The sequence below is a fragment of the Myripristis murdjan genome, unplaced genomic scaffold (assembly GCF_902150065.1).
Source record: "Myripristis murdjan unplaced genomic scaffold, fMyrMur1.1, whole genome shotgun sequence".
Classification (NCBI taxonomy): domain Eukaryota; kingdom Metazoa; phylum Chordata; class Actinopteri; order Holocentriformes; family Holocentridae; genus Myripristis; species Myripristis murdjan.
This window is the reverse complement of record NW_021941804.1, coordinates 15,846-39,957: the sequence shown is the minus strand read 5'-3', so window position 1 is coordinate 39,957 and position 24,112 is coordinate 15,846. Positions and strand designations below refer to the sequence as shown.

At 44.1% G+C, this 24,112-nt stretch overlaps 1 protein-coding gene across 1 annotated transcript; it reads left to right on the top strand.

The window, feature by feature from the left end:
* Positions 1-1,204: 1,204 nt before the first annotated feature.
* LOC115356781 (nucleolar RNA helicase 2-like) lies at positions 1,205-12,714 on the top strand. Its single transcript, XM_030048003.1, is given in 22 exon segments — positions 1,205-1,327; positions 3,360-3,456; positions 3,459-3,599; positions 4,134-4,285; positions 5,845-5,917; positions 6,709-6,887; positions 7,002-7,021; positions 7,023-7,117; positions 7,215-7,400; positions 7,889-8,034; positions 8,361-8,510; positions 9,014-9,147; positions 9,149-9,173; positions 10,021-10,096; positions 10,099-10,139; positions 10,265-10,338; positions 11,107-11,266; positions 11,602-11,736; positions 12,099-12,143; positions 12,303-12,381; positions 12,384-12,526; positions 12,528-12,714. Coding segments are annotated over 22 exon segments (2,280 nt in total). The 5' UTR covers positions 1,205-1,243; the 3' UTR covers positions 12,573-12,714.
* The last annotated feature ends 11,398 nt before the right edge of the window (positions 12,715-24,112 follow it).

Here is a 24,112-nt window from a genome sequence, read left to right as displayed (position 1 = left end):
AGGTCAATAAGCATGTGTCCAAACATTGCACAGGGACAATAGCGGACAACAAAAAACACACCTGTCAACACTATTAGAAACGCATATCTTTAGAAAAATCAAACACAAGTCACAAAAGAGAGAAAGCTGAACAATACAAACAATGAGAGAAAAAAGAAAAGCCTCTGCATATCCTATGAGTCATAAAAATAAAATAACTAAACTATATCTATAGACCTTTTACATTTGAACCTTAGCTATATGTATAATGAAATACACCTGTCAAATATGGAATAGAATATGTATATATAAAATAGATGTATACTTTTGAGTATAATTTTCATGTTGCAGTCCCTGATGCCCGGTACAAAGCGGCACAGAATTTCAGACTCGGTTCAGCCTTTTGGAAAACATTTTATCAAATTCAACTTATAAGTATACATGTACTAAAACTCAATAAGTAATTTGAAATTTCATATCTATCTATCTATCTATCTATCTATCATCTATCTATCTATCTATCTATCTATCTATCTATCTATATACACAGTGTCAATACTGAGGAACCTCTCTGTGCTGTTGAGCCTCCCTTTCCCACTTATTTGAGTTATGTAAATCAGTAATACAATGAAAACAATCTCCGGTTAAACTCTCGTGATTTTCACATCTGTAGGACTTGACAATACTTCAACAGTGCAATATCCATGTGTATATATTGTTTATATAGGTTTAATTTTTAACATATGGTCAATTAATTATTTTTGTATTTGTATATTTTACATCTACAATTAATGCACAGGTAGGTTTAATTCACACATTTATCTATGAGGCACATACTTTTTATTTATTATTTATTTTTTAAATAAATATCTAAGGCACATATTTGTATATTTCTCATTTATTTTTCGAGGTCTTATAATTTAATTCTTCTCTTGAGAATGAGCAAATGCACCTGACCTAATTCCAAAAGTAGTTCTGATTTTATTTTGAAGTCTAAATGCCCAGTCTTCCTCTTTCACTTCTGTAAAAACACTTTTTTCCAACACTAATGAACAACTGTGTGCCGCTGAGCCTCCCGTTTCAACCTTTTTGAGTTATTACTATAGATCAATAGCATAAATGAAAACAATTTGCGCGTAAACTCTCGTGCTTTTATTTTGAAAGCCACACACCCGGTCTTCCCGTGTGCCACGCGCACCGTAGCGCGTTCCTTTTCACCCGCGTGCTGTGTGTCCGCACAGAGGGGATCCAGCCGGAGAGAGAAATGCCGTCAAAAATCATATTTGAAACCGAGGAAGAAGCCATGAACGGAGATGCGGACACCGCCGCGGAGACTAAACCGCAGAAGGTGAGGAGAAAGTCGGTGTCTCGGTGGAGAAGCGACTTAAAGAGCTGGTTTCTACCCTGCCCGGACTCACTGCGTCCATGTTTGACAACATGAGGAGAAACGTGGTGGTTAGCCAGCCGGCTGAATGTCAAGAAACCAGTGTAAACAATCTCCTTACATGGCACCCGCGGTGTTTGTATGTTTAGGCGATTTAATTCACAATAGGATGCGACTGTGATCCGTTGTAGTTAAGATAAACAGTTTTGAAGCATATATACGTACTAGCTAGCCAGTAGCCTAGTCGTAACAGGTTGGAGAATATCACGTGGCAGTGATGATGAACCCACGTGCTGCTGAGCTGATTGGTAAATCAAACTGGCCTACCGTGTGGTGGGGATCACAAGCAGCAGATGATGATGACGTAGTGTACAGCTGTGCCATGTGCTGGATTCATGAGCTACAGTGCTAAGTTAGCATCAGGAATGCGGAGATTGTGTTATTTGAGGACTTTGGTAAAATATTCACATCTCCCCCAGAGTGAGCCAAAAACATCAAGGCAGGAGGTCTTTCCTGCTGTCTGTCCAGCATCCTGAGTCAACTTCATATGAAACTTTGAGCTGTATATGAAAGAATAAATCATAAAAGATTTAAAAAAAAAAAATCTGTCAAACATTATATTGGGGTTGAGGTTGGGATGTTTGAGTAGATTTACAGGGAACTGAATAAAGAGATGTCTGTCTGATCCCAAATCATTTGAGCACTTCATTCCAAGCGATGTCTTGTTATACAAGGATACAAGGAAGTTCATTGGTCATTATACATCAGGTTGTATAATGAAATTAAAATGTGGTTCCCTCTTGACTGATTTATTAAACATGGCATTTCTCACATCATCAGCACATTTGCTGATGTATGTCACTGATTGTATTCTTCAAGGTCGATATGCTTCTCCTGGGTAGCAGCGTCTTTGAACATCTGCCAGTCTGTGCATTCAAAACAGTCCTGTAGAGACGCTGCAGCCTCATCTGTCCACACCCTAACTGTTTTTACACTTGGTTTGACCCTTTTTGTCAGCTGGATGTAGGTAGGCAGGAGAATAGATAGATATAGATAGATATACTTTATTGATCCCAACCAGGGAAATTCTGGAAAGCAAGGAGATGTGGTCTGACTGGCCAAAATGAGGACGAGGGAGGGCTCTGTAGCTGCCAGGAACATTGGTGTAGACATGGTCCAGTGTGTTGTTTCCTCTGGTGGAGATGTGGACGTGCTGGGTGAATCTAGGCAAAACAGTTCTGAGGTCAGATTAAAATCCCCAGCAACAATAATAACAGCATCTGGCTGTTTTGCCATGTGACTGCTGATGACCTCATACAATTCCTGGAGTGCATTTTTTGAATTTGCATCCGGTGAAATCTAAACAGCAGCAACATTCTCTAGGCAGGTAATTATGTGGGTGTAATTATTTGACATTGTAATTAGCTGCATGACAGACCTCCACAGAAGTTTGCTGTTTTTTGTCGGCAGGGAAATTACTCTTCCATCACAGGTTTTCATATCACAGGTTTTCTCCCCACGTAGCTCTGCTTTGGGGAAGATGGTCCTGGACTTACGCACACACATACACAAGGACACACATACACGCATCCCTTGAAATTCAACGCCTCATTGGCCCCTCACCCCCTCTCCCTCCCGTTTCAATGCAGTTCGTGGGTGCGGAGCGCCGTAGTGGCTGCATACGGCCCTCGTCTGTGCTGGGACACCTCCCCCTTCCCAAATCCCTTCTTCCTTCCACATGTGCAATGTCTCGAGTCATGTTGTAATGTTTAATTTGTGCTTATTGTGCTGGGGTGTTTTTTCCCAATGCCATGTTGTGCTCCCGTAAGAGCCCAGTTTGACTTTTGACAATTGTGACATTTTCTGTATTTTGGAGATGTATTGATAATGAAGTGAACATGTTGTCATATGTTTCCTGGATCTCATAAGAATGCAGCTTTCTAAGTTGTATCCAGAATCTGAAGGCTCTGCTGTTTGTGTTTATTCCTTTCCTTAGAAAATCAAGAACAAGACCAAGGAGGACAAGCAATTGAAAAAGAAAAAGAAGCTGGAGGAGGCTCAGGAGGAGGAGCCAGACTGTGACCCTCCTGCCCCAAGAAGAAAAAAAAAGACAAGCTTACTTTGGACCAAGTGGACTGCCACACCGATGGATCCATGGACATGAATGGCAATCTTAATGGTGTTAAAACACCTCAGCAGAAGAGCAAGAAGAACACAGAATCAGATACAGAGGTCAGTACATTGTTGGAGGACGGCAGTGCCACTATTTTACAATACAAATCTCACTGTCTGCCAAACTATTCAAAATATAATCCAAATGTGTTGTTCATTAAGGGAACATTGGACGTAATGCGAGATCCAATATTTCATGCATCAGGGTCAGTTAACATCCTTATTTAGATAGAAAACTGGGCTATAAGTAATGCTGCCTTATTTTTTTCTGACTTGTCAGCTATTGTTCTTTGTATGGAATTTTATCTTATATGAGACCTTCTTTCACCATTATTATCCTATCAGGAATTGGGCTTCTGTTTTTAGCACAGCCAAGGCTGGTGACTCTTCTTACTGGCTGAGTCAGTAGTGCAATGGCCATGCAGGCAATTGGTGACAATCAGAATATAGCAACAAAATGGCAGTTGCTGCTGTAGTTTTTTATGTTGATTAAATATTTGTTGTTGCCCTGTTTACCCTATTGAGGTACATTTAGGATTTTGCATAACCTTTTCCTTTCTCCTGTTCTGCTCCTGTCTTTGGGGTTTAGAAGAAAAAGAAGAAGCAAAGAAGGCAGTCCCTGAGGCAGCAACCAACAGTGTTATGTCTCAGGCTAATGGACATTCCAGCCCAAACACCCCCAGCCAGACGCCTGTCCAGACGCCATCCCAGTCCAGCGATGACTCTGCCAGTGACAGCGAAAAAGAAACAGTAAGCCACTGATAGGGATTATTCACTTTTAAGAGGCCTGTAGCAAGGGCTCCACCCAGAGTCCAGTTTGGCACAGGTGTCCTGGTTGATGTCAGGGACTGCTGTAGATAATGTAGGGATTCTGGGCAAGTGAAAAGGCATAGAGGGAACATTTTCACAAGGCCTCTCTGCTCTATCACTTGTTATTTCAGGACAGATTAACAAAATATAAAATTCAATTTGGCTGTGTATCATACTGTGGATGTGTACGTTAATCACGCTCGATCGTGATTAAATAAACAATAGTATTCATACACAATGTTTGTGGAAGGAATCTTAATATATGTTGGTACCAACTCTGAAAAGCTCTGCGTGAACATTTTGATTGAGAGAATTCAAAGCGACCAGAAAGTGAACACTGGGCTGCATGCAGGCAGTGTGTGCAAATGCAACATTGCCACTACTGCAGTTCCTACCCATGGAATATTTGTCTGGCATTGTGAAAAATAAAAAAAACATAAATATACAATATTAGTGCAACACTGCTGCACTTGGAAAGTGGTTAAATTGATGTTTCAGTCCACTGACCTTCTTCAGAGTAAGAAAACATCAGATTCTTACAAGTGTTTACAGGGATTACCATGGGACACATTTCTGCTATTTGCTGAAAGGCTCAGGTGTACACAGGTGAGCCAGAACAAAAGGAAAGGCACGTTTATTTGTATAGCACCTTTCAAACACAATTCATGCTTTACATAAAATTTAAAAAGACATAAAAGCAAAATTTAACAGATGCGATTAAATTGGAGTCAATGAAACCAAACAGAGACAAGGAAGAGAAAATAAAATAAAATCATGTTACTGTTGCAGATTGAGATCTTTGTACATCGGTGTGCAAGAGTCACGCAGTTTGGAGTATACTAGCTCCTCTGTTGGTTTTCTTTCATGTGGTTGCCATGATAACAGAAACTCTGATCGAAGAGAGGTGGCAAAGCTGGAAAAGCTGAACGTGCTTCAACCTTTTCAGCCTTCAGCCTTTAATTAGCTCACATTGTACAACTTGTGTTTTCTGGTGCTGCCGTCTCATGTAGTGTTCGATACACACATTGAGTCTGTCAGCTCTTTCCACATGCTGAAAGATTTTTAACGATTGTCCAGGTCCAAAGTATACAGGTTTTTATTTTAATTTATGCCCCAAGATAAGTTATTTATATTATCTATAGACTTTTTTTTATGTATGAATAGCTCAGCCATCATTAATATCCTCCAATGTTCATTCCTGACAATAGCTGAACCAGCCTTATTACCTGTCCTGACAGTCATTTGGGAAACATGTTACTTCAGAATAACATCTTAGCTAAAAAGTTACTTCATTGTTCAGATATTTAATCAAATATTGTACAAAAATGTAAACTTTGTAATTGTTATATTTAATTTCTCTTGGCTCAGTATGCCATGATCAGTGAGCCACTGCTTTTCAGTTTTTGCATTGGCATTTGCAGATGTGTAACTTTTTAAGTTAGCTATACAGAGAGGCACTAATGCAGATAGACAAACATTAACTAGGTTTATTTCTTTAGGAGACTCCCGAGCAGAGGGAAGGAGCCTTTTCCAACTTCAGGATCTCCCAAGGCACCATCGAGCGGCTGAAAGGTAAAACATCATAGTTAAATTTCTTACACCATCATATTCACCTGTCTGACTTAAACATGAAGTGTGAGAGTGGTGTATACTGTGTGTCTGTGAAGGGAGCTGTTTAAGAAACGGGGTTTATCAGCTGTGCAGTCCTCGAGCTGTTATGATAACACCTTGTCAAAACCACAGTTTATAAGATTTATTATGGCTGAAGAATGTTTTTTTTTCTGCATGGGAGTTCTGTGAATGATTTGAGGAACAGTTCACCAAAAACACCAAAAAAAGATATTTTCCCATTCAACCATAGTGCAGAGTATCAGTCAGATAAATTCTGTGTGATTTGGTGAGATTTCCAGCCTGTCTTGCTTCACCCCAGTATAATGGAACTGAATGGGCATTCGTTTATGGAGCTCAATCAGTCAAAAATTGACATGAGGGAAAACTCAGCAGCAGCAGCAGCTCTTCCCAAAACCATGGCATAAATACCCAACATTATCCAACTGAAAGACGTTGAGGATGAGCATGGAAGGGCTTTCAGACACAGTATTACTTATTTTGAACAAAATTCAGATACTTGTGAGTGTTTCAGCAAACCAGCAAAATTGATGCTGGAAATGGAGGTCTGTGGTTTCTGCTGTCAATTAGCATGGACTCCTGTAGCTATTTATATCTGACGGTCAATTTAATGCGGCCACTGGGATGCTTTGGTGTACATTACATAAAAAACATTGATTCACCTTCCTCTTTCTGTGTCTTCTCCTTCTGTTGTCCCCTCTCTGTCCCTTTCAACTCTTCGGTTGCTCTCTCAGCTCGGGGAGTCTCCTACCTGTTTGATATTCAGGTGAAGACGTTTAATCCTGTGTATGATGGAAAGGACGTTGTCGGCCAAGCAAGAACAGGAACAGGAAAGACTTTCTCCTTCGCCATCCCGTTGGTGGAGAAGCTTCAGGGCGATACAGGGGAACGGAGCAGAGGACGAGCTCCCAAGGTGCAAACACACACATGAATCACTACAAACCCTGCTTGTCATTTTGTATGTAGGTCTGAGTCTCTTTTTTTTAAAAAAAAAAAAAAAATAAAAAAATTCTCTCTCCCTCTGTAGGTTCTGGTGTTGGCTCCAACCAGAGTTAGCGATCCAGGTTGCTAAGGACTTCAAAGACATCTCCAAGAGGCTGTCAATTTCCTGTTTCTATGGAGGCAGCTCATACAATCCACAGAGTAAGTCTTACAAACACACACATCTTTACTCAAACTATTTATTACTTGTTGTGCACAAGGTAATAATATTTGTGTCCTCCTTGCTCCTCTCCTTTAGTCGATGCTATTCGCAATGGCATTGATATCTTGGTTGGAACCCCTGGCCGTATCAAAGACCACCTCCAGAACAATAAGCTGGACCTCTCGAAACTCAAACATGTTGTTCTGGATGAAGTAGACCAAATGCTGGACATGGGATTCGCAGAGCAGGTTGAAGAAATATTGTCTGCATCATATAAGAAAGGTAAAGTAAGCTTGTATGTGGGTTTTTTGAGAATGTGAGTGATGGCTGCAGATGTTTTGTATTTTCCTATAGTTCAGGAGAATCCTCCAAATTACCAACAGAAGTGGCCATTTCAGGATTAGGGCTAGTGTATGTGTGCATGTAGCGTAATGTGTGTGGAATTAAAGTTGTTGGTGAATTTTGCAGAAGCGATTAAGGAAATGCTGACAGCTTCTAAGAACGGAATGGCTGAAAATTCATGAAAGAGTAATATATGCATCTCCGTTTTGAGTTTGTGTGTCTTGAGTGGAATGTTTGATCCGGTCTGTATGATGTTATATGAGTCAGGAAGACTATTTAATGGACTGTGTATGTTTATATGTGTTAAATGAGGAAAATACAAGTTGGATGGTGTGCATAGATGTGTGTAATGTGTGTCAGTATAACAGTTAATTCACTCAAAACATATCTGTCCATACTTTCTGTAACAACCTTTTTTTCCCCTCCAGACTCAGAGTCCAACCCACAGACATTACTGTTTTCCGCCACCTGCCCACCCTGGGTCTATGACGTCGCCAAGAAGTACATGAGAAAAGAGTACCAACATGTTGACCTGATTGGCAAGAAAACCCAGAAAGCTGCAACAACTGTAGAGGTAAGTGTGTGCTTTGCACGTGTGGTGTGTGTGTTAGAACTGTCAGAGTTGAACAGGCTCACAATCCTCTGTTTGCCATCATTAACACGGATAGCCTTGTTAAAGCCTTGTTAGTCAGTATATGTAACTGTCATTGATAGTTGACATGATGATGACCAAAGTAAAAGAATATAAACTCCAAGCTTACAGTTATCTTGGTTCCACATGAAGTGCTCTGTATTGGCATGTAGCTGTATTATGCTTTTGTACTCAACAAACAGAAAAATGACAATCTCTCTTTCTCTCTCTGTCTTCTCCTCTCTCTTTTCTTGTTTTTTTCTCTCTAGCATTTGGCTATAGCGTGCCATTGGTCCCAGCGTGCTGCGGTGATAGGTGACGTGATCCAGGTGTACAGCGGTAGCCACGGCAGAAGCATAGTGTTCTGTGAAACCAAGAAAGAGGCTAACGAACTCTCCATGAATGCATCCATCAAACAGGTAAACAGTAGTGCTGCATCACCCTGTCACTCTGTAGCACTAGGTAGTGAAATCTCCATTAGTCTACAGTGTCACAGTCTGTTATTTAATGACAGGCATGTCTATGGATATCTCATTTATCCAGGTCATCGTTCTCTTTGGGCAAATTGAATCGTAGGCAACTGGACTTGTATTTGTCTTAGGAAGACGTTTCGCCTCTTATCCAAGGGGCTTCATCAGTTCATGCACATCAGTCTTTCTAGTCCGCACTAGTCTGACTAATTTGCCCAAAGAGAATGACAGGCATCATTTAGGGATAAAGAGCAGTGTCACAGCACCACCAGTTGTGCAGCAAACAGGCTGGGTAAAAACTGACATTGGGCCCTATGTTACCCATTTAGAAAGACGGGTAGTTTGACTGATTGAAAATGGCTTCAGACTTACTTTTATAATCTTCTCATTTTCTGTTGTTAATGTCCATTATATTTAGTCTCTGTTTCATTTTTAATTTGTGAACATTTCAGGGTGCCCAGTCCCTCCATGGTGACATCCCCCAGAAGCAGAGAGAGTTGACGCTGAAGGGCTTCAGGAATGGGTCCTTTGAGGTTCTGGTGGCCACCAACGTAGCAGCCCGTGGGTTAGATATCCCTGAAGTTGATGGTGGTTCAGTGCTCTCCACCCAAGGTATGTTGTTTCTTGTGTTATTGGAAATCCCAATAATAGTAAAACCTAGATAGATCTCCTGTGTACCGAGACAGTATTGTTAGCTATTTCAATATTTTCTAATGTTACATATGCCGGTTAACCATATCCTTCCTGTAAAATATTACATTTTTGCCTTCTTGCCTAATATGTTTGGAAATTGAGGTAGCATTTATTTTTTTACATTGGAGAGCAAATGTACCTGTACTGTATTTATAAGAGTATTTACATTATTGCACAAGAACAAGGCTCTTGGACAATGCACGCTGCTTTGTGCAATGTGATGTTGAACCACTCCAACACACATGATGGTGTCACATTAGCTTTTTAACAAGAAAGTATATGATGCTAGTTGGCAGAGGCTATATCTCCACCTATTTCCACTCTTTGTAACAAACCTGGTAGCTCCATCTGAGGGCTGATATTTTGCCATGCATGACTTATTGTTGTTGTCTCTGTCTTTCTGGAGTTGCTATTTGATCTGGGAAATTCGGAGACAGACACAATCGAATTGTTCTCCATTTTAGAACAGCAGCCTGACAGTCACATGTTGGCCTGCGGTTCTGTCACTGTGTTCTCAAAGGCGAGTGCCTGTTGGTTTCAAAGATCAACAAATATAAAGTTTTGTCACGGCATGCTCCACTCCACATATATTGAAGACAGGACTCTGGGCAGTTTGATACTGTGAACATTCCTCCTCTCACGAACCCTGGCTCACTTCGTCCTCTAGTGGTTAAAGTGAGCAACAGTGTTCAGGTGTCTCTCTTTGTCTCCCTCAATTCCCTCCATCTACATTTCTCTCTTTCTCTCCCTCTCTGCCTGTTTTCAGGATGTGGAGTCATACATCCACCGCTCAGGACGTACAGGCCGAGCAGGCAGGACTGGAGTTTGTATCTGTTTCTACCAAAGAAAGAAGAGGAGCAGCTGCGCTACGTAGAAAACAAAGCTGTAAGTGACTTTTTACATCTTGACTCAGGTGGAGGAAGGAGAGGCATTGTCAGCGATCTTTGTGACTCCAATTCAGATGGATTATTTGTGATTATTAAAGTGACACTTCTTTGTTATTTTGCTAGGGCATCACATTCAAGCGGGTCGGTGTTCCCACTGCCAATGACATCATCAAGTCTTCCAGCAAGGATGCTGTCAGGTGGGTAATTATAGTGACCCTCAGTTTGCTAATGTGAAGTAGGACACAGTCCTCTAATTAAATGTATGAATCCAGTCAGCTGTGTGGCTGACAACAACACAGCAACCTGTTGCTTTACACAGTTGAGAACATAAACAGTGACAAACATGTAATACTTGGACTTTTTGCCAGTATAGCATATAAGTGCTCCTGTCCTCTTTAGATAGAAAGATAGATAGATACTTTATTCATCCCGAAGGAAATTCACAGTTTTCAACAGTATCCACAGATTACAAGATTAAATAAATAAAAAATGAAGAATAAAAGATGACACTAGAGATCTAAGTACCCAATGTGCAAAAAACGTGTGCATAGATGTATACAATGTGCATAGATGTGGGCAATGTGCAAATTTACAGTATAAACAGATGATAAATAGCAGCAAGCAATATACACTATAAACAAGGAATATATAAAAATAGAAATATGAACAATTTAAACAGCAGAGAAAAAAACCTAAACCTTAATGTAATGTTGCTAATAGTTTTACTATCAGCTAATGTGAGGGCTTGAACTGTCTGCCACACACTTTGGTTAATGATAATGGTGGTGGTCATTTCTCTTTCGGGGGCAGCAGGTAGGCCTAGCGCTTGGGGAGACGACCTTTTAGCGAACACAGGTTGACCCACCTGTGTCTTCTTGAGAAAGTCACTGAATCCCTACCAGCTTCAACTGATAGCAAAGCACATTGTTATATGCAGAGAATAAATTGCATCTTATTTTTTCCAGGTTCCTGGACTCTGTTCCTGTCACAGCCATCGGGTATTTCAGAGCGTCGGCTGAGAAGCTGATCGAGGAGAGAGGAGCAGTTGATGCCCTGGCTGCTGCCTTGGCCCATATTTCTGGAGCCACTAGCTTGGAACAGAGGTCACTGCTCAACTCAGATGCTGTGAGTTAGACACAGATGCACTCTAGTTAATCTGGCGCTACTGCCATCTAACAGAGGTCACTGGCCAACTCTGGGAAATAGATATGCTCACGTGCATGAAACAAGATGGGCTTGATGGATATGTTGCACAGAAATACTTACCAGGCACATTTCCCTTTCATTGCACTTCTTATTTAGTGTATGCCTTTCACTTACTTGATCACAAGTGTGTTGTGCCCCTGGGTTCTGCATGAAATCAGCTACTCATCATACATAATAGAATGTATTTCTCCTCTGCCAAGCAGTTTGTCTCACTGAATGTTGCTGCTCGCCTGTCTACCTGCTTGTCTTTGCAGGGTTATACCACTCTGCAGTTGGTGTGCTCTCAAGAGATGCATAACCTGGGCTACGCCTGGAGGACCATCAAAGACCAGCTAGGAGAGGACATGGAGAACCACATCCACAGAATGACCTTCCTCAAGGGCAAAACAGTAAGTAGACAGACAAACACACATCTGCAGTTTTTTGTTTACATCATTTTTGTAGATCACATTATTCAGTAGGCTCTTAATAATTTATTTTTTTCTTCAAAGTGTGTACTTTAATGTAGATAAAACATATTTTCATCTAATAGCCATATTACACTGCATATATAATTAGCACATAAACAGCAACATTTCTGTTAACAGAAAATGCTATATTAAGAGCTTGGCAGCTCTGGTAGCTCAGGTGTGCATTGTGCCTGTTGTGGCTCTCAGTCCAATAGGACAGAATACACACAGAATGACCCTTCTCAAAAACAGAACAAGACACACACACTTCCAATCTCACTCTGTCTTGTGTGTTCTAACAGGGAGTTTGTTTCGACGTCCCAGCTGACAAAGTCAAGCACATTCAGGTAAGAAAGCAAGAAACATTAAGTGAAAGCAGCTCCAAGTAATATAGACACAAATTGAAATAAAAGAATAAAATAAAATCACTCCTGTCATTCCCTGCTGTAGTTGACAGTTGAAAGTTGGGCCATCCCACCAACTTACTCTAATTGATGTTTCAATAGGAAACCTGGAAGGATGGTCGGCGTTGGCAACTAACTGTTGCTACAGAGCTCCCGGAGTTGGAGGAGAAGCAGTTCAGCAACCCGGTGACAAAGGCTTTGGCAGTGGTAACCGTGGTGACAGACGAGGAGGCTTCAGAGGTGGAAGGGGGCGAAATTTTGGAGGAAACGGCGGTCGAGGAAATGGGTTCCGCAACAGCAGTGGTGGCTATAACAACAACACAACAACGAGGAGGACAGAAACGCAGCTTCAGCCAAGCGTTTGATTATTGAAAACCTCAGCTCTGGACTCTTGTGACTGGCTGTCACTCCTCTGGACTGGCAGGGAGTTTTATCCATTAACTTCACAATGTGTTTAAAAAAAAAAAAAAAAAAAAAGTCTGTTATCTAAACATTCTGACCCAAGTCTGACAGGGAGAATCAAGGTTGAATGGCATTTTCTTTTCCTAGTTTCAGAAAGCTATGAAAAGACAGTGTCCAAAGGCTTGAAGATCATGTTTTCTCCTTGTATTAATACAGCATTTAGTGTCAGTGGTGGTGATTTTGTAATGCCTGATGTTGTGTTTTTCTAAGATTACACATTATTTGAAATCCAGTAAATGACATGTTTGTAACACCTGAATTTTCTCCAGATAAATTAACACAGTGCTCAGCTGCGTTTTTTTAAATAGCGGAGGTTCAGTGCTGAAAGCGGCATTGTAAAATTTATCTGGCACATGAACAAAACAAGAGCTTAAAATCTAACATACAGAGATCATTCAGATGTTAGGACTATGACGTTGACTGCATTTTTTAGTAAAGTGTTACTCTTTTTATAGTGGGTGTTTGGGGAACAGTCTGGCGGAAGTTAGGCTCAGGCCTTTGGAAAATACATCGAACACCATTCTTGAGTACCACGTAAAAAAGGCAAACAATCAGAGGTTATTATTCTACCACAAAAAACATATGTAAAGACACTGTCTTGAAATTGAACCACATTAAACTTCAGATATCAAGTTTTTGTGCACTACATAACATGGGAAGCCTGTTTGTAAGTGTGATTCCCGCCTGATGCTTTACTGAGACCTCTCTCCCCAAAAATTTATTGGATGATTGCTTTGCAATCGCCTCTATTTAATACCTGTGTCTATACTGCATCCATTCATTGGAATGAAACGACCTATTCATTAAAGGTGGTCTTGCAAACAACGAGTTTCTGTCTGTCATGGAAATTACGGAGTGGAAATGACTTTGACAAAGTGCAAATTATGTTTTAGAGGACAGTTAATTTATGCATTAATAAATATCCAGCAAATCTGTCTACATAAATTATCACTGTAAAGATGAGTGACAGGAGAATTCGCATGCACTTTACTGAAACTGTAAATGGCAGGCACACTGCAATACATTAATTAGATCACAAGATCATTTAAAAACCTTTACCTTGCTTTGAGATAGGTCAAAATTGAGTTAATATGCAGTTTGAGCGCCATCTCACTCACTGACCTGCCGTTACGCAAGCCAGCTGGCACTACAGCCCTTCAGTGTTGGAGATAGAGCTTTTTTGCCTTGAATTGGCATGTAAGGTATGCAGCCTAGGGCTGTAGAATAGCACACATCTTTGTATTTGATGTAGACTCTAGAAAAATGAAGTTGTCGATTATATGTAATGGCCATGAGCTTTCAAGGTGAGTATCTGAGGTTGAAGCCCTTAATTAGTGTTCCGTATGCTGAATTTAAATTTTGCTCATTTATGCGAAGAGCCATAAAAACTGGAATCAACTGGCATACCATATCATCCAGGCGCTACTTAGTAATAAAGTGAACAAGGTGATTCCAAAAATAGTGTCAAGAGCTTAATTTGCCCTGTGGACATTTGGTCGTGCCCTTTCAAAAACTGTTGGGTGCTGTACCCATAAGGGTTCCAGAATAATACAGAAAGCTCCTGCTATTGAGCCACAATCATCAGAGATCTGAGGTATTTAAACACCTCATCCACGTCACTGTTGGCTTTGGAGGTCTGCACAGATTCAGTTGTTTTCATACAGCAGCAGCAGCATCACAGTGTTACTAGGTGTTTTCTGTTCATGTGCATATTGACAGCACGGAGTGGGATGTGAAGATGCATATGGACTGCTGATTCTGACCTCTATGAACTACTGGCCAGCACACTGACTACATACAATCATCAGTAAGACTTTTTTTTGGATAAAATGTTGGATCTATTTCGACCTCACTCAGACCGTCACCACGGTCTTCACCTTGAATGATGCCATCCTACTACCTATCCTCGAGACCTTATGTCAACAAAGTCATGTGACTGACCTCAGGAGGCGCGGCCCCGAGTCTATAAGAGGTTCCGGGTGACGTCGCCTCCGCCTCTTTGCCTTACTCGCCTCATCCGAGACCGTGAGTATTACTGTTTCCAGACCCCACCATCAATCCGTCACTACGGTGCAGGTGCCTAGTGTCCCTGTGGGTTGAATGGGCGTCGGTGAGTTTCTGGTGTTTAATAGCGCAAACGGCCGATGACGAGTCCGTGTTTATTCCTGCTCGTTACAGGTGTCTTCCAGTGTCACGTCTGGTTGGAGCACGGTGAGCGGTGAGCGCTGGTGAGTGAATTATTACCGTTTTGCATAGCACGGTGTGCAGTTTTCGAAGTGTTCATTGACATTCTTTCTATTGTTTTGCCCCGCTGATTGGCTGTTCGCAGTGAGCGGGTGTCTGTGGGGATAGTCCCTCGTGCGTTCGCGCACGCGGCAGGGACGCCACATAATTAGTTTTCCTCAGGTAACGTCTCTTTGTGTTTATTAGCTGCCCGAGTAGCGTGATGAATCACTCAGGGCCTTGAAGTAAGTGATTAACTGATTAATTTTGTTGCTCTTCATACACAGGATTGTGTTGATTCACTTTGTTTTTGTTCCCCTGTTCGCAGTGGGTTCTCAGTTTAAAGCGAAATCCAGGTGATTTTTTGGCCTTGGAAAATCCCCCGCTGTCCGCAGTGTGGTGCGTTTTGTGTTGCATTTACATTGTCTGTCAACTGGAAGATGGCCTCCCAGTGGTGCAGATACTGCCAGGTGGACATGGATCCCCGCGATGGCCACAGGGAGTGCCCCCACTGTTTGGGCGTGGCACACCTGGTGGAGGATATTGAAAAGCCATGCCTGGCAGCTGCGGAGCTTCCCCTGGAGGAGCGCAAGCGCAGAGCTAAGATGGTGGAGGAGACGGCTCGGAGGAAGGCGGCCCTCCCTCCTCCGGAAGTGGGGGGCAGCAGGCATGGCCCAAAACAGAGCAGGAGTCGCAAGCGGGTGCACAGCCCCGAGCACCATAGAGGACGGGGCCCTGAGAAATCGGCTTGGCCCGGCTCAGAACAGCAGGGACAGCCTGAGGATGCCCAGCTAAAAATTCTGGCTGCTATTCAGGGCCTGTCAGAGAGGCTGGACAGGATCGAGGCTCAGCGGCCTAGGGTCGCCCCAGCCACAGATCCACAGGGGCTGACGGCAGCCTCTCAAGGGGAGCTGCCGTCATACCAGGAGGAGAGGATGGATTCAGTGGACGTCCTCTCCCTGTACGCCCACAGTTCCTTTGCTGGGAGTGCTGGCCGGTCTGAGGCGACCCCAGAGGACGAGAAGCTCGACTCCTCACTAGGCGGCATGGAGTCAGAGCGGGGGAGTGGTCAAGACACTGAGACCCCGGCTCTGGATGTCGTGTCAAAGATTTTGAGTGCGGCCAAGATTGTGGGGCTCTCAGTGCCGGCGGAGGCCCCAAGCTCAGTGGAAGGGGTTTGGGCTGGCATCTCCCAGCCCCAACCAGCGGTCTCTGTGCCGGCAGCAGCAGACTACCTGCAGATGCTCAGGAAGGCATGGAATAGCCCGGCAGCGGCTCCGCAGTTCAATGCGGGCTGTCGGAGGCTGACAAGACCCCACTTTGCTCCGGACTCGGGGCTAGCAGATATGCCACCGGTCGAGGGGGAGATGGCGGCCCTGACATCGCTCGGTCCTGAGCGAGTCACGGCCAACCCTCGCTGCCCGGTGAAGGAGTGCCACAAGACTGACAGCCTGGTCTGTCGCACATATAATGCGGCTACACGCGCAGCCCGCTCTGGAAATGCGCTAGCCATTCTGCTGGCGGCAATTCGGAAAACTGTCAGCCAGGAGGACCGGGATACGATGAGCCTTATTGACGCAGCGCTGGTGACTCATGCCCAGCTGACAAGAGACATGGGGGCAGCAATGTCATCGGCCATGCTAGCACGCCGGCAGGTGTGGTTAGCGCAGACTACCTTACCCGAAACTATCAGGAAGGAGCTGACTAACCTGCCTGTGGTGCCAGGCAGAGTGTTTCACCCAGACTCCCAGGGTCTGCTGGACAAGGCGGAGAAGTCACGCCGCACAAGGGACAGTGTCCAGCGGACATTCCACAGACACAGTGCCTCAAATTACAGAGCTCGGGGCGGCCCCCAGCCCCCGCCTCAGGTATCATGGTCCCGTAGTTCGGACAGGCGACAGGGCCCAGACATGGGTGCTTCTGGTGAGGCTGCTAGGCAGTCGTCACAGCGCCAGCGGTATGCGTCTCGGTTGGGCCCTAGAGGGACGCCTCAGAAAAGACGCACCCCCAGAGGTCCAGGGCCTCAGGGGAGTGCCTGACGCTTCAGGGCCGGCCGTCGAACCTGTCTCTCAGCTTCGCCTGGACATCTGGGAGAAATCAGTCTCCGATCCGTGGGTCCTGTCCACCGTTGGGACAGGTTACAGGATCCAGTTTCGACGGCGACCCCCCCCCCCTTTACCGGGGTCCACATGACGGTGGTAAGGGACACAGACCAGGCGCAGGTGTTGGCTGCAGAAATCACGACCCTCCTTCAGAAGGAGGCGATCGTCAGGGTAGACTCCAGCGCACAGCACGCTGGGTTCTACTCCAAATACTTTTTAATTCCAAAAAAAGATGGCGGCCTGCGGCCGATTTTAGATTTAAGGCACTTAAACAAGTTTTTAAAGGTCCTCCCATTCAAAATGCTGACGACAAGACAGATCCTGTACACTGTCGAAAAGGGGGAGTGGTTCACGTCCCTGGATTTGAGGGACGCCTATTTTCACATCCCCATATGCAAGGACCACTGGCCGTTCCTGCGGTTTGCATTCCAGGGACAGGCCTATCAGTTCAGGGTCCTCCCCTTCGGCCTGTCACTGTCCCCCAGAGTGTTCACCAGGGTGGTGGCAGCTGCTTTGTCTCCTCTGCAAGCAAAGGGGCTAAAAATCTTGCCATATCTGGACGACTGGTTGGTCTGTGCCCCCAGTCGCAGCCAGGTGCTCCAGGACACGAAGACGGTTATGGACCACATACAGGGATTGGGCTTCAAGGTAAATCTAACAAAAAGCAATCTCGAACCTACACAACAGGCGGTGTTTGTGGGGCTAACTCTCAACTCTCTCACCATGTCGGCCTACCTCACTCCTCGGAGGGTGGAGAGGCTAGTGGCCTTAGCGGAGCAGTTTCAGCCGGGCAGGCGGCTGGAAGTGGCTCAGTTTCAGAGGTTATTAGGGATGATTTCAGCCGCAGCGACGGTGGTTCCCTTGGGCCTTCTCAGAGCACGGCCTCTGCAGAGGTGGCTGAATGCCTTCGGTCTCCATCCCAAACGGGACAGACGGGTGAAACTCAGGGTGACACGACAGTTCGTCCGGGCACTGCGCCCTTGGACGAATGGGGCCCTCTTAGCCGCAGGGGTTCCACTGGGGAATCTCCCATCACGGCGGGCGGTAGTGTCAACAGATGCCTCCATGACTGGCTGGGGCGCAGTCTGGGAAGGCAGGACAGTGAGGGGTGTGTGGGGACCACAGTGGAAGGGCCAACACATCAACTTGCTGGAGTTGAGGGCGGTCCATCTAGCATTGGTGGAGCTTTTCCCATTTATCAGAGGCAAACATGTTCTGGTGAGATCGGACAACTCCTCCACAGTTTACCACATAAATCACCAAGGGGGTACCAGGTCTCACCACTGTCTCCAGGAGACAAGGAGGCTCCTGTTGTGGGCATATCCTCGTCTGGCATCCCTCAGGGCACTGTTTATCCCCGGGGTGGAGAATCAAGCAGCGGACCTCCTGTCCAGGACGGGACCACTCCCGGGCGAATGGCGATTACATCCGCAGGTGGTGGCGCTGCTCTGGTCCCGATTCGGCAGAGCTCAGGTCGATCTCTTTGCGTCAGAGAGCACGACCCACTGCAATCAGTGGTTCTCCCTGGAGTTTCAAGGGGCTCCCCTGGGAATAGATGCACTGTCTCACGAGTGGCCGACAGGCTTGTTGTATGCTTTTCCCCCGTTGCCTCTGATCCCCCATGTCCTCCACAGGGTGGCGGGAGGACATTACAGGATTCTGCTGGTAGCTCCCAGGTGGCCAGGGAGGTCCTGGTTTCCAGCTCTCCTCCGGCTGGTCCACGGCCAACCATGGCCCCTGCCGGTCAGGGCGGATCTGCTGTCCCAGGCAGACGGTCGAATCTGGCACCCCAAACCAGCGGCGCTGCAGTTGTGTGCATGGCCACTCCGCAGCCCCAGGATGAGGAGCTAGACGAGGCAGTGTTGCAGACTATACGTAGCGCTAGAGCCTCTTCCACACAGGCTAGCTACAGTCAGAAATGGAGAGTGTTCTCTGGCTGGTGTCACAGGCAGCAAGCAGTACCCTCTACTTGTTCCGTGCACCTCATTCTGCGCTTCCTTCAATCCCTTCTGGATTCTGGGAAAGCATCTAGCACTGTCAGGTTGTATTCAGTAGCAATTTCAGCTTTTCACGAGCTTGTCGGGGGCGTCTCGGTGGGGAGACACCCTTTAGTCTCACAGTTCATTAAGGGGGCATACCGGTTGCGCCCAGGCAGAGTACTTAGAGCTCCAACATGGGACCTTTCCTTGGTCCTGAGGTCCCTGACCCGAGCCCCTTATGAGCCTATCGACCAGGCGGATTTGAAGTCAGTGTCTCATAAGACGTGGTTCCTTTTGGCGATCTGTTCTGCCAAGAGGGTGGGCGAGCTCCACGCCCTGTCCACCAGTGAGCAGTGCTTGAGGTGGAAGGCCGACGGTTCAGGGGTGTCACTGTGGCCAAACCCTGCATTCCTGCCCAAGATCGTGAACCCCCAAACAGTGAATCAGGTGTTGGAGATCAGTTCCTTTCAGCCGGACCCGTCCTCTGTTGAGGGGGACGTGGCACTGCACACACTGTGTCCAGTGAGGGCATTGAGGGCCTACTTGGCGTGCACCCAATCTTTGCGGCACTCTCATTCACAACTGTTTGTTTGCTATGGGGTTAACAAACGGGGGGCTGCTGTTTCGAAACAGCGCTTGTCTCACTGGGTGGTGGACACCATCGCACAAGCTTATGAGGGCCAGAGTCTTCCTGTGCCTGGGAATTTGGTGGCACACTCAACGAGGAGCATGGCGACCTCCTGGGCAGCCTTAAAGGGGGTGTCAATGGCTGAGATTTGTGCTGCAGCCTCATGGAACAAACCATGTACTTTTGCTCGGTTCTACAGGGTCAACGTGGCGGCACCAGCGCCTCTCGGTTTGGCTGTGCTTTCTGCCGCAGGCTCAAACCAGGATCCGGTGGAGTCTTCCGTTCTTCACGACCCTGATGGTATGAGTCATCCAAGGTGAAGACCGTGGTGACGGTCTGAGTGAGGTCGAAATAGATCGTAAGTTATGCCTATAACTATGGATCTATGAGACCGAACGATGACCGTCACCATTCTCTGTCGTTCAGAACCGGCTGAGGCGTTCCAGGCAGGAGGCGGAGGCGACGTCACCCGGAACCTCTTATAGACTCGGGGCCGCGCCTCCTGAGGTCAGTCACATGACTTTGTTGACATAAGGTCTCGAGGATAGGTAGTAGGATGGCATCATTCAAGGTGAAGACCGTGGTGACGGTCATCGTTCGGTCTCATAGATCCATAGTTATAGGCATAACTTACGTTATAACAGTAATAATATTATTATCATTATTACTGATGATGATGACAACAATAATAATAATAATAACAATAACAACAACAATAACAATAACAATAACAATAACAATAACAATAACAATAACAATAACAATAATAACAACAATAACAATAACAATAACAATAACAATAACAATAACAATAACAACAACAATAACAATAACAATAACAATAACAATAATAACAATAACAGTAACAATAATAACAAAAATGTTTTGGAAAAATACAGCACATTCGTGTACCACCTGTGAGGATCATAAAGCTGGGGTTAACCTGAGGACGCAGAAGATACCAGAGGGCAAACTGAGTGTGCAAACAAGCCGGAGGTCCAGCGTGAGGACACAGAGGTGCCGGCGTGGTCATTTACAACCATGGGTGTCGTTGCGAGATGTCTACAAACAACCAAAAATTTACTAACATGGGGTGTACATTAACTGGACGGGAAGGTCAGCAGGATGGAAAAACACCAGACAATGTGATGTATACTATAGGTGTCCAAACGCATTCCATGACTCTGTATAAAAGCAGGCTGCACCAACCAAGCAGGGCGCTCTTGGTCCTCAGACATTGCTTGTCGTTGGCTAAGGCGCCCACTTGCAAGTGTCCCCAATAAAATCCAGAGTGTACTAGACTCTTGCTGCGTGTCCTCTGTTCCCAGAATTCCCACCACAATTTTGGTGTCAGAAGTGGGATTCGAACCCACGCCTCCCAACAGCAACATGGATACCGCCTTATGATGACCAGGATGAGACTGTATAGAGATGTAACGGTATGCTACATTGATTATGTTGGTTGATATACTGCTTATGTTATGTCTACGGTGTTTTGTTGTGTTTAAGTAACTTGTAGACCTCGTAGACTGTGCCTGTATTTTGACATGCGATGTGAGCATTGAATGCTCAAAAGGGTGGATTGTTGTGGAAAAATACAGCACATTCGTGTACCACCTGTGAGGATCATAAAGCTGGGGTTAACCTGAGGACGCAGAAGATACCAGAGGGCAAACTGAGTGTGCAAACAAGCCGGAGGTCCAGCGTGAGGACACAGAGGTGCCGGCGTGGTCATTTACAACCATGGGTACAATAACAATAACAATAACAATAACAATAACAATAACAATACAACAATAACAATAACAATAACAATAACAATAACAATAACAATAACAATAACAATAACAATAACAATAACAATAACAATAACAATAACAATAACAATAACAATAACAGTAACAATAATAACAATAACAATAACAATAACAATAACAATAATAATTTCATGCGCTCACAAAATGGCTCTGTTACTGTCCCAAATGGTGTAATAAGGGGCCTTTTGGGCTGTTGGTCACGTGTGTGGAACGTGCTCACTGCAGGTTGATCACACATGATGTTACAGTAGAACTGACATGTGTGTGCTCCGCGCGGCGAGAGAAGTCCAAAAACAGTAGTTTTGGAGCTCTGGGAGCTTTCCTTAAGGAGTTATGGCTGTTTCTTTCCCTGCGCTCACAAAATGGCTCTGTTACTGTATTAAATGGTGTAATAAGGGGCCTTTTGGGCTGTTGGTCACGTGTGGAGAACGTGCTCACTGCAGGTTGATCACACATGATGTTACAGTAGAACGTACATGTGTGTGCTCCGCGCAGCTAGAGAAGGCCAAAAACAGCAGTTATAACAGTAATAATATTATTATCATTATTACTGATGATGACAACAATAATAATAATAATAACAATAACAACAACAATAACAATAACAATAACAATAACAATAACAATAACAATAACAATAACAATAACAATAACAATAACAATAACAATAACAATAACAATAACAATAACAATAACAATAACAACAACAATAACAATAACAATAACAATAACAATAACAATAACAATAACAGTAACAATAATAACAATAACAATAACAATAACAACAATAATTTCATGCGCTCACAAAATGGCTCTGTTACTGTCCCAAATGGTGTAATAAGGGGCCTTTTGGGCTGTTGGTCACGTGTGTGGAACATGCTCACTGCAGGTTGATCACACATGATGTTACAGTAGAATTTACATGTGTGTGCTCCGCGCAGCTAGAGAAGGCCAAACACAGCAGTTATAACAGTAATAATATTATTATCATTATTACTGATGATGATGACAACAATAATAATAACAATAACAATAACAACAACAATAACAATAACAATAACAATAACAATAACAATAACAATAACAATAACAATAACAATATCAATAACAACAACAATAACAATAACAATAACAATAATAACAATAACAACAATAACAATAACAATAACAATAACAATAACAACAACAATAACAATGACAATAATAACAATAACAGTAACAATAATAACAATAACAATAACAATAACAATAACAATAACAATAACAATAACAATAATAATTTCATGCGCTCACAAAATGGCTCTGTTACTGTCCCAAATGGTGTAATAAGGGGCCTTTTGGGCTGTTGGTCACGTGTGTGGAACGTGCTCACTGCAGGTTGATCACACATGATGTTACAGTAGAACTTACATGTGTGTGCTCCGCGCGGCTAGAGAAGGCCAAAAACAGCAGTTATAACAGTAATAATATTATTATCATTATTACTGATGATGATGACAACAATAATAATAATAATAACAATAACAACCACAATAACAATAACAATAACAATAACAATAACAACAACAACAACAATAACAATAACAATAACAATAACAATAATAACAATAACAATAACAACAATAACAATAACAATAACAACAACAACAACAACAATAACAATAACAATAACAATAACAATAACAATAATAACAATAACAGTAACAATAATAACAATAACAATAACAATAACAATAATAATTTCATACGCTCACAAAATGGCTCTGTTACTGTCCCAAATGGTGTAATAAGGGGCCTTTTGGGCTGTTGGTCACGTGTGTGGAACGTGCTCACTGCAGGTTGATCACACATGATGTTACAGTAGAACTTACATGTGTGTGCTCCGCGCGGCGAGAGAAGTCCAAAAACAGTAGTTTTGGAGCTCTGGGAGCTTTCCTTAAGGAGTTATGGCTGTTTCTTTCCCTGCGCTCACAAAATGGCTCTGTTACTGTCCCAAATGGTGTAATAAGGGGCCTTTTGGGCTGTTGGTCACGTGTGTGGAACGTGCTCACTGCAGGTTGATCACACATGATGTTACAGTAGAATTTACATGTGTGTGCTCCGCGCGGCGAGAGAAGTCCAAAAACAGTAGTTTTGGAGCTCTGGGAGCTTTCCTTAAGGAGTTATGGCTGTTTCTTTCCCTGCGCTCACAAAATGGCTCTGTTACTGTCCCAAATGGTGTAATAAGGGGCCTTTTGGGCTGTTGGTCACGTGTGTGGAACGTGCTCACTGCAGGTTGATCACACATGATGTTACAGTAGAATTACATGTGTGTGCTCCGCGCGGCGAGAGAAGTCCAAAAACAGTAGTTTTGGAGCTCTGGGAGCTTTCCTTAAGGAGTTATGGCTGTTTCTTTCCCTGCGCTCACAAAATGGCTCTGTTACTGTCCCAAATGGTGTAATAAGGGGCCTTTTGGGCTGTTGGTCACGTGTGTGGAACGTGCTCACTGCAGGTTGATCACACATGATGTTACAGTAGAACTTACATGTGTGTGCTCCGCGCGGCGAGAGAAGTCCAAAAACAGTAGTTTTGGAGCTCTGGGAGCTTTCCTTAAGGAGTTATGGCTGTTTCTTTCCCTGCGCTCACAAAATGGCTCTGTTACTGTCCCAAATGGTGTAATAAGGGGCCTTTTGGGCTGTTGGTCACGTGTGTGGAACGTGCT